General features: G+C 37.9%; 1 protein-coding gene across 5 annotated transcripts; it reads right to left on the reverse strand.

Annotated features, from left to right (window-relative positions):
- Nucleotides 1-418: 418 nt before the first annotated feature.
- HDA2 (histone deacetylase 2) lies at nucleotides 419-11193 on the reverse strand. 5 transcript variants are annotated; one of them, XR_015987523.1, is made up of 13 exons: nucleotides 10880-11193; nucleotides 10741-10796; nucleotides 6436-6553; nucleotides 6298-6360; nucleotides 5576-5644; nucleotides 5331-5497; nucleotides 4994-5058; nucleotides 4868-4914; nucleotides 3647-3693; nucleotides 3429-3485; nucleotides 1593-1679; nucleotides 852-939; nucleotides 419-768 (listed from the first exon to the last, which is right to left on the reverse strand). XR_015987523.1 is itself a non-coding variant. In XM_008784330.5 (13 exons), exons 1-13 carry the CDS (start codon nucleotides 10991-10993, stop codon nucleotides 668-670), a joined length of 1071 nt encoding a protein of 356 aa, XP_008782552.3. In that variant the 5' UTR covers nucleotides 10994-11193; the 3' UTR covers nucleotides 419-667. The 5 variants fall into 5 exon arrangements, 4 of the variants coding, with proteins under 4 accessions (XP_008782552.3, XP_008782553.3, XP_008782555.3 ...); XM_008784330.5 differs by having other exon boundaries at nucleotides 3429-3479; nucleotides 3649-3693; XM_008784331.5 differs by lacking the exon at nucleotides 3429-3485 and having other exon boundaries at nucleotides 3649-3693.
- Nucleotides 11194-11452: the final 259 nt, after the last annotated feature.

Raw genomic sequence — 11452 nt, forward strand, 5'->3', positions numbered from 1 at the left:
AAGCAGCAGCTATTCATAAACAGGTAAACAATATTTTAATAGCATAGTGATTCGGGTTTATAAGGTACATATGACTTGGTTAATTAATCAAAGGAATACAGAAAATAATTAACACCAAACATATAAAATAAAAATCAGAAACGGGGATAAGAAATAAGAGAAAAAACATTTCCTACTTCTGTTCTTGCAACCGCTCCGCAGATTTTCTGCTGTGTGATGTCAAGCTTGGTGAACATAAATGTAGATTCAATAGAACATAATGCACAAGCAAAAAGTATATAAATGTAGATTGAATTAGATTGAATAGAACATAAATGTAGATTGAATGATGGATCCTGGGACAGTAATGAATAGAACATAAATGCAGAAGCAAAAAGTATATAGAACGAAAACTTCTTCCGCTACAAAATACACTGTATAAAATGAGTAAGGGCGTATTGTCATGGTATCATTTGATGATATCATTAAGAGAATATGGTCCTCCAATAGCCGCATCTCCTTGAAATTTTTGTACAATAGCAGCAAAGAGTGTCCATAATTTACACGTGAACTATGTAAACATCTGGATATATCTATACAAAAATGCGTTTTCACATGTCATTACTGTCGCATTTGATCATCATTCTTTTCTCATAATATACATTTTAGTGAAAAAAAACATTTACCATTATTTTCTCCTAAGAGGGCTATCCAAATCTATCAGTTTTTTTTCTGAAAGGTTGATAATTGAATCTGCTATAACTTGAGCACTCGACTTCATATAGCCACCTGAAACAACATAGTATTAATAGGGATAAATGATTTACTGTGGTCAAAACAGCCCATAGGTACAAAAGCCTGCATCTAATCACCTGATGTAAGCATTAGAAGAGGTACGTTTCTTTCCCTGGCAAATCTGAATACCTTTTCATCTCTGATTGAAACTCCCTCAGGACTGACCTGCACAATGAGATACCAATAAAGTAGTTATGCACCATAACATGGAGGCTGGCTAACACCCACAGATCACACAAGAATTTAAACAATATGCGGACAGAATTTCTTGACATATTATTCCTCCCTACCAAGCTCCTGCCCCAGATTCCCACCGCTCCAATATTCCTTTTAATCCTTTCAAAAAATTACAGCACATAAATGGTTTTAAATATCAAATTTAGTGAAGAAAACACTCCTTAGATCATTCTTTCAAATTGATCATCATTCTGCATCAGTATATACTATATATTCTTGACCAGATTGTAAGTTGATCCAGCTGGGGAAAAGAATCGTATACCTTACTTTTCAAGGTATTTTGTTCCTTCCATTGATGCGATGATTGTTACAGTGATTGTACCAAAAAACTTAATGAATTCACTATATAAGCGAAAAAAATCAAAATAACATTCATGTTTTTCATCACATGGCAATGCAGAACATGACGTATTTGAGTCTTTTTCAGAGTACGACCAATTTAGAAGTTGGTCCAACGGAAGCAATATAGCCCTATGTGTGCGCATGTGAATGTGTGTTTGTAGTGTAAATCAAATAAACAAAATAAGTTTGAAGATGCACATGCTTTGACAAACAAAATATAAATACAAACAGGAATATACCTTCAATCTGCCCAAGGGATCTCCATCGAGAATATCAGTGCCAGCATTGTACACAACCAACTCAGGATTGAAGTTATTTCCAGCAACCTGCAACCCAAATTAAAAATTCATACTCTAAATAGACATAATTTTTAATTTATATGTAATAATGAAGCTTGCACATATATTTTTCAATCAAAGAGACAAATGAATGTATTTTTCATCAAAGACAGAGCAGTAGCAGATAGACCACAAATGATGCACTTACAATAGTCAAAACTTTTTGACCTAGAGCACATTATTTCAAAATATGTCTGAAATTTATTTATCCAGAATGCAAAAAACTCTGTAGCTTTCCCATGGAAAATGTTGCATCAGTTAATTCTTGGCATAGAGACACAATCACAAAAACACAGCCTTGCTCCATTTAAATGGATCATTCTTCATGAATGCATCTGTCATTGTTTCTATCAATGATTATATCCCTAATAATGTAAGCCTTGTTGAACCATAACAAGTTCCAAAAATTTACGATCCAGAATTTCTCAGATCTCCCATCCTCATGTAGGCTAATGTCTTAGATTTTCCACCTAAGATAGTAATTTACCATACCATTGCATCAGAATCATTCCATGAAATATCTTGCATCCTTTAAGGTAGATTCCCCAATGCAAATCCACTTCCTCCTCATCGCAGGTCTATTCCTTTAGGGACTGCATCATATGCCAGTTCAGTTGTCTACCAAGGGAACTTATACCAAATAGGCATAGGCCTTCGACTACAGATGGTCTAAAAATCTAAATATTGTCCGATTGTTCTCAACCATTTAAGCTCATTATTCACATTAACTCCAGCCAAGATAAGATGCACCGTGGAAAGGCAATGCTCTTGGTCAGATGGCTTTATTCACGAAGTACCACATGAGACAACTTTAAAGCAGTAAATAACCCAAGCACAGTACAATTTGTGTTTCAATTTGAAACACTATACGCAAACAAGAGGGAAGGCCTTGGCGCAACAACAAACCTCATCTCTATCAAGTACCATCTCTTTAGCCAGTAAGATTCTGATCACTGCAAACTTCGGAAAATTTGCCTAGAAATCAGAAATAACTTCAAGCATTCCTGGAGCAACTCCTATTTGTTAGGCATCATGGTAACACCAGAGTATCATCCACATATAGCAGATGACATACTGATATTGATTCTAACTACATGAAAAGGTGATGTATTCCTCTGTCTTGAATACCTAAAACTTCTGCAGCAGTTCACAAAACTTCCCACTTGTCAAAGCTAAAGAACCTTTTTGTTATTAGGCAGTCACAAATCCACCAACACCACAAGAGGGGGAAATGACTTCCTCAATGGTTCAAGAATGGTATCGCACAATATCTTATCATACAACCTTTAGAAGTTATATTTTGCAGAACACGAGCTTGTTCTTAGTAAAGAAACAATAAACAGTTCTTTGGCTGGTATATGTAGGATTCGTCATAAAACCAAGCTTGTTCTGTATTACCTGCAATCCTGTATATTTTGTTGAAAGTTGTTCTACCAAATTCTTTTCCATGTTGACAACTATGGCAACAAATTTTTAACTCACAAAGACCAGAGCTTTAACATGGCAACCCACAAGTTTCTCTGCAACGCATCCATTTGGAAATTTTAATTTATCAGCAACATGTCATTGTATTAATTGACTAAATAGAACATTAGCATGCTCTAGATTAATGACCATTTATAGCAATAACCCTGATTCCATCGACATCTACAACCAATGCTTGTGAATAACATTGATCAAAGTAGAGAAAGATTAGCATAACAGACAAATTCAAAACACAATGCGATACAAATGTACCTCAAGTGCTTTATCCAATTGCTCCAAATACTCATTTGTTTTAGTCCCACTCTATCAACATGCAGATGTACAAGGGGAGAAGTTAAACAAAAACTGGGATCAAAATAAAACTTGATACATCACCACAACAAAATAAGATGAAAAAAAAAACAACTTGCTACATGACTAGCAATATAAATTGGGGTTGGGGAGGGGGGGTGCAGGGACACATTTAACTCACTAGTAATTCAACTTTCTGGTCGATGTACCTCCTAGCCTCAAGATCCTGTAAATGAAATCATAAATCCTTATATAAAAAAATGAACCAATAAGAAATAACTACATTTTTTTGGGTGGGGGGCAGAGAGGGTAGAACAAAAGAAAACAGAAGCACATTAAAGTGGGACGTACAAGCTTTAGATGAGAATAACAAAGACAAGGATGTTGAAACAAGTTTGCAAGTTCACTTGAAGAAAACCTTTCCTTTGGGTTGATCAGGCTGGGGCAGGGGTGTGGCATGTGAGAAGATTTAAGCAATAGTAAGAAATGATATAAAGAAATGTCCCATTTTAGCAAACTTATCGTAACAACCAGAGATTCTGGGTTCAAGTTTTGGTGGTGCATCCCCAAGAATTTAGATCTAGATAGTCATTGTACAGGTTGGTCTCCCATCTTTTCTCTCATTGGGGAGGGGGAGAAAGACTTATCCAAGTATATGCATCAATGGCAACATGGTGTCCAAGATCAAGTTGTTGGGATCAAGCAATGCCGTATCAACCCATACCGACCCATATTGTAGGCATTGTACCATATCAATAAGGTATTGGTATGGTACCCAGGTTCGATTTAATATATGAGCCGAACCAAGTGGAATTGTCCTGTACCACCGGTTTTGAGTGGTACCATGACTGAGAGTGAGAAAAAGTGTTGGAAGCTTATCTCGGTACGGGGTGCATACTATACCATACCACCACTGTACAGTACCAAACTGATAACGTACCGGTATGGTTCTCGGTACTGGTTTTGCAGACCTTGGTTGTGATAAACCTTGTTTCTATTTTTCATATGTAACTTATGCAGCAAAGCAACTGAGTTTGGTAGACCCAAACACAAATAAAGCCGGCATGGAGTAGTGGATCAAATATGACGCCACGTGTAGATTGGTTAAGTTAGGAAACTATATACGTCTAAAATCAGATAGTTCTGCGTAGACCTCTATCCAAATTCCAACAAAATATATCAGATAAATCAAACCCTTTCAGTAAATGAGTCCAATCTAATTTAATTATTAAACAAAAACCAATTCTTGGGTCTGAATCATGGAAGCCATGGGCCTATTTTAGTCCTTACACGGTGCCCTTATTTGATAATTTAACAAAAGCAGTTCAGCTACTACAAAGAAGTGATGGTCAATGCTCAAAACTAGTTAAAAAAATATATATCTAAAGGATATTGCTTACAAAAGGATATATTCCAGAGTTGTAGATGTCCAAAATATAAACTCTTCCTGCAAGTAAAGATAATGTGAGAGCAATTTTAGAACAGAATTATTAATGCCAAAATTCTTAGAGAAAAATAAGGCATACTGTCATCAGAGAAGTCTATTTCATGGCCATTTCCTTGGTGAGCATCAAGATCAATAATCATTACCCTGCACAAATTGCAGCCATGCAGAATAAGACATCTTAAGAAAACTTTGGAAATTATAATATATTCATTTTATATTATCTCTGTGAAAGAAAAATTCTACAAAGCCCACCAATTGATTCTTTTAATCAGCAAACCTCTTACCTTGAAATATTCAAATGAACAAAGGCAAAGTGAAACTATGGAAATTATAATACATTCGTTTTATATCATCTTTGTGAAAGAAAAATTCTACAAATCGCATCAATTGATTCTTTTAATTAGCAAACCTCTTACCTCGAAATATTCAAACGAACAAAGGCAAAGTGAATACAAAGAGAAATGTCAGCATATGCACAAAATCCACCTCCTTTCTCTGCCGAACAATGGTGGAATCCCCCACCAACATTAATGGCCCATCCTCGCTCTATTGCAAGTTTAGCTGCCAAGATTGAACCCCCAACCTGCAAACTTTATAATTTAGTACCTCATTAATTTCAAATTTATCAGATAAGCAAATATAAAGATAAGAAAACACTAACCTGTTTGCGGAATGGATAAAGCACTTTATGCTGCACAAGACAGTTTGGAAGGATTGCAACAGGGGGTACCTAAGATAAGATGAAATTGATCACTTCATCATCGATATATTCATCACTAATTGATTTTGGGTGATAAAGGACATAAGAAATTCATTACCAAAATGAACAAAAAATGCATAGTTCAAAATGCATAAAGTGAATGAAAACATACAACTGAGTCTACCTATAACTTGGAGATCTTCCACTGCAATTAATATACATTCAAATCAGACTTTCATAATGAATAAGTAGAAGAAAAATAAGTGTTGAAAAATACTAACTGATGTTAGTATGTATGCATTTGTAATAAATGATAACAACAAATATATGACCACTACCAAATGTCTCTTTTGTCATGTGTATTTAAAGCCTACATGCATGTTGAACATGTTCCACCCATGTTAAAGGTTCATAAATAATTGCAAAAGAAAAGAAAAAAAATAACAGATTCAGTGCTTGCTGGAGCAAGCAATAAACATAATTTAATCCATCACTTTTTCCTCTTCTAGTATTCAAAATTATGGTTTTGAAACTAGCAACCATGTCATGCTCAGTGGGCATTAAACTGCCTATGGGTCGAATGCAGTGCACACATCATTTATTATGTACTAATACTTAAAACTCCAGTTGAAAATTTACAGTGTAGAGCATACAAATTCCCATGGAAACTAAATAAGCATTACCTCAATAATAATGGAAACTGTTAAACTGCTTTTAAGACTGCTCAGGTATGCTTCTGAGTGAACCTGATTAAAGAATTTATGTTAAGTACTCAAAAACACCCTAACAGATCATATCTCATGCAAAATACAGGTTCTTACCACCAGCAAATCATCCTTTGAAGCTTCTAATGGTTCTACAATTCGAGACCAGTCTAAAACACCTTCTTTAATCAGGAACTTGCAAATACGACCCCATTTTGAAGAATCAAAAGGATGCCTACACAATATACTGGCGTATTTCAGCAAAAGAATAAGAACATCAAATAATTCTGTTGAAAACTTATAATCTCTTTATGGAGGACAAGATGACTTCAGCTATTGGAAATATTAGATGTCTTTATCTTCTAATGATGTTATAGGGTACTATTATTAAGAAAAAAATGATTTTCATTCACAAACAATTTTTCCTTAATTTCGAAAGCGATATTTTTCCCTTGCATTAATATGCAGAAAGCAAAAATATATAATGATCCAAAGCACCTCCTTGAGGCCCAATGGAAATTTGAATAATGTGAAGAAACAAACAATGTGATTCATCATCAGGGATAAAATGAAAATGATTTGCCTTCAACTTGTATAGTGATTCAGTACTGAACCCTTTTCCAAGAGGGACCATGTCAGTCTTTTGAAAGGTTGAAAACAGAACCAACTAGCTCTCTCCTTAGGCCAGAATGAAATACAACAGTTTGAAGTTACAGCCTTCATGAAGGAAGATTCCAAGAATGTTTTCTTTTCATTAACCTGTTGGTCCTAATTATCTCAATCTAGGATGCCCGTCATCAAGAAAGATTGAACTGTCATGCAGTCATATATTAGAGGCCGGGATTAAAATAAAATCTTAGTCAAAGATTTCCTCCTTCCATTGGTGAGGCTACAAGGAACCAAACCATGACCACAGATTTCCAGAACCTAGCATCTATAGCTGAGATACATGTGGATCCCTAAGGGATTGTTCATAAGCACAACCAAACCAGCCAAATCCATCATAAAAATTTGAGGTTGGCTAGAAATTCCTAATCAGGGTGTCATAACGTTTTAAGACTTGCACATTATGGCACTCTCCTCTCCCGAAATTTCAAATCTTTTGCATATTGGCATTCCTTCTCAAACATCTCGCCACTACTTTATCCTCAACTAGGATGACACCTCCACTTCCTCTAGCATCCTCATTTCTAGTGCTCTCTTTCAAATATCACCACACATCTATCACAAAATTCATCTAACACTAGACTTTAAATGTTAAAACATCACCAATCTAACGCATATCCACTAATTTTGTTCCTTGATTTTGAAAGTTAGTTGTTATCACACATAAAACCCTGTAAATACTTCATTTCATCCTCTCTAAATTAACACTTTTAGATGTCTTCATCTATCTTTGCTTTGACACTATATCCAGAATAACAAATATATTCACATTGTGGTATCTTGTAATCATCAACTTTAACATTTGCTAAATATCAACCATCCAAAAGTGAAAAGAGAAAGAACATTTAGGCCAACATTGCTGTGAACCACAAGAACTAGAAACTTTCTTGTCTCACTAAAATTAATCCAATAACTTGCATTGCTTTTCCATGTAAGTGCATATTGATTGTAGTGTTGCTTCTAACCAAGTTTTGCCGGACCGATGGTACCGACGTACCGGTGAGCACCAATACCGGTTGGAATTGGTACCGAACCGGAGACGTGCGCGTCCGCGGCCACGCGCGCGCGGACGTCAAAAAAAAAAAGCAAAAAAAATAAAAAAACAACGCGTCTACGCGCGTCCGCGACAGAGTGGCATTAAATGGCCCACGCGGGATGGCAGCCTGCGTGGGCGCACTGCCCCAGGTGGGGAACCGCGCGCGGGCGCGATTCCCCACTGGGGAAGCCAGCCCGCGGGCGCACTGCCCCAGGCGGGGAACCGCGCGCGGGCGCGGTTCCTTCCTGCGCGGGGAATCGTGCACCGCTCTGCGTCCGCGGACGTGTTAAATGGCACTCTGTAGCATTAAGTGGCCCACGTGAGCTGGAGCCCGCGTGGGCGCTCTTCCCCGCGCACGGGGCGCGCTGCCCTGCGCTCTTCCCCGCACGTGGGTGCACGGAAAAAATACGTTTGGGCCCATGCGAACGGGCCCGGTTCGCACCAGTATAAGTACGAGACCGTTTTTATATGTTGTACCGTACCGGTGCGTGTCGGTTCAACATACCTTGCTTCTAACATATTTTTTTTGATACCACCATCAAATTGACTTCATGATAACATATCATAAGACTGATTCTCTAAGATAATAGTACTCAATGTGAATCATATTGTGAACATTTCCTTCAAAAACCTAAGAATGAATAACCTCCATATTCCTGGCTTTTTAAGACAAAAATCCAACTTGTATAATAGTGTTATCTTTCTGCTGAAGCTCCCAACTATTTCATAGTGGTACATGAATAATTACAAATGGGTGAAATGAATGTCTCAATTCCTTCATTAATATAATGAATACCACAAATTACAGCATAAATTCATATATCCCATGAAGTACACTTCTAGAGTTAATTAACCAAGTTTCTAAATAATGATACCTAATAATTCATTAGATCCTAATATCTTAACGTTTCTCCCATGCATACACCTTTTTGATTCATAAATTGAACTACAAAACTCATGTTTACTTCTAACCACACATTTTCCAACTCCAAATTCCATATGAATCCTAGGCCAACAATTTCTATGAATGATCTTTCTATCATCCATTGAATTTATCAAATTTTATCAATAATGTGCTATCTCCACCTTTGGCAAGCACGAGGACTTATATCTCTAACGTTCACCATATTTACCTGCTAACAATTGACAAATTGTCATGCCATGAGCAACTTAGGTACCCATGCTCCACAGTGCATCAATATTCAGCAGAAGTTTCAAAGGCATGAGCTGCTGTTCACAAAGCAGCTGCTTACAACTGTCATTCAGTTCACTATGTCAGTCATTCTAGTCCATTTGAATCATAAAATGTAAGGTTAGAATGCACAAGTAGTTGTTGACTTTTAGTATCTAATATGTGCTAGTCTTTAGCATAATTCGTGAGACCTTTTATTGCAACTAATGGTAGAGTTCTATTTTCCAGAGGGACAGAAACCATTCCAATACAAGATTATACATCTAACTTCCAAACTGGATTTACCCTGATATGTTTGTCATCTCTGTAGTTCAGCAATAGATTCTCACTGATGAAACTTTGAAAAGAGTAAGCAAGAAGTAGAAGAGACTGCTGTCTCCCTGTGATTAAGATGAAGCAAGAACTAAACTCTGATTCACCAGTATTCACAAACCAAAAACCCATAACATTTTATGTATGAACCACTTAAAAGGGTAAAACAAGAAGTAGGAAAAAGCTGCCGTGGTTGTCTCCGAAAGATTCAGATGAAACAGGAAGCAACTAAACCCGATTCTTTTCCAAGACTAAATCATCTACCTGAATTCTGAAAGAAGGGCAGAACTCATTAGGATTCATGAACCAAAAACCAATAATTTATCCTCCAAGAACCACCTAAAAGCAAGGACCGCCGAACCGGTACCGGAACCCATACCGGTCAGCGGTCGGTACGGTTCGGTATGCAAATGGAATAGTGCGACACAGTCAACCCGATTCGAAACCGGGTAGAGTCGGCATCGAACTGGCCGGTTCGCACCGAGTTGGCATTGAACTGGCCGGTTTCAGTCTAAAAAAGACCGGTTCCAGCCGATTTCTTTCCAGTTCCGGCCCTCTGGTTCCTTTGCAGTTCCGGGCCCTACGGGCCAGAACCGAATTGAAATGGCGAACCGACCCAGCTTCGCACTGTGTTGGCTTGGTACTGCCTGAACCGGGCGGTTTGGCCCGGTTCGGCAGACCTTGCCTAAAAGAGTAAAACAAGATTTTCTTTATAAAAAAAACATGCAATTTAGATTAAACGAAAATGAACTAAACCTTAATTCTTTTCCAAGATTACCAAATCATAAGCCAAAAATAGATGGGCAGAATTCACCAGGATCCACAAACCAAAAACAAATAACTTCTCATTGATGACCCACATAAAAACGACAAATCCGAGATTTTTGAGGGGGGGACAAAAAGAAAACAGTCTCTACACGATTCAGATGAAACAAGAAACCAAAAACCCTTTTTTTCCAAGACTATAAAACACATACATGAAAAAGAAGGGTGGGATTCAACAATAATTCACAAATCAAGAACCAATACTTCGATTGAACAGCCACTTAAACAAGAAGTGGAGGAAACTGTAATGACTTTTTTTTTCAGAAATAGTAATCTGTAGCGATCCAGATGAAACAAGAAGCAGCTAAACCCCACTTCTGTTCCAGAACTATACAACATGTACCAAAAACAAACGGAATTCACAAGAATTCGCAAACCAACATATGCTTACAGCTTCTCGATTCCAAGAAATGCTATGTCGTAGGAAGTCGAGTAGATCAACGGAACCTGGAACCAAGAGATACAAAGAACTAATTCCTTGTTAGAGATTAGGAGAAGTCATCGTGGAGGAATAAAAAGAAATCCGTCACCTTGGAGAGGGGCACATCGACGTATAGCTTGCTGGAGAGGATCCGATTGCGGCGGAGAGTGGCGGAGGCGCCGGCGAGTTCCGGGACGGCGCTGGAGGAAGACGCAGTTTCCATTTCCGGCGAGAGAGACTTGCGGAACAGCGCAGCAGCGCGAGAGAGAGGAGATGGTCGGCGAAGGATTTTTCTTTTGGGAAGATTCCCTCTACCGTGCGTTGTAATTAAGCCGAGGAAAGGTTATTCGCTACTGGCGCCCTCTTTCCCGACGATTTTTTTACAGAGCAACCGACCATTCCATCTTGCCGACCCGCTTTAACGCCTCGCGGGTAATCAGGAGCCTCCGATATATTCAGATCTGAGCAAACTAGGCCCCGCCCATCAGGCCCAACCCGGCCCAACCAGATCCGCTTTCTGCGGGGGTTGGATTGGGGTTTTCAGTCATTTGGGTCGACCTAGGCTAAATTTTTCTGGTCCAACATATAATCAGGTCAGGCTTAGACTTTAGATATTTTTTAACCTAACCCAACTCGACCCATCTTGACCTATCATTATATACTATATATATTTATATTATTT

Source organism: Phoenix dactylifera, chromosome 5 (assembly GCF_051530095.1).
Source record: "Phoenix dactylifera cultivar Ajwa chromosome 5, Ajwa_hap1_PhDact_Kaust_v1.1, whole genome shotgun sequence".
In the NCBI taxonomy this organism is placed as follows: Eukaryota; Viridiplantae; Streptophyta; class Magnoliopsida; order Arecales; family Arecaceae; genus Phoenix; species Phoenix dactylifera.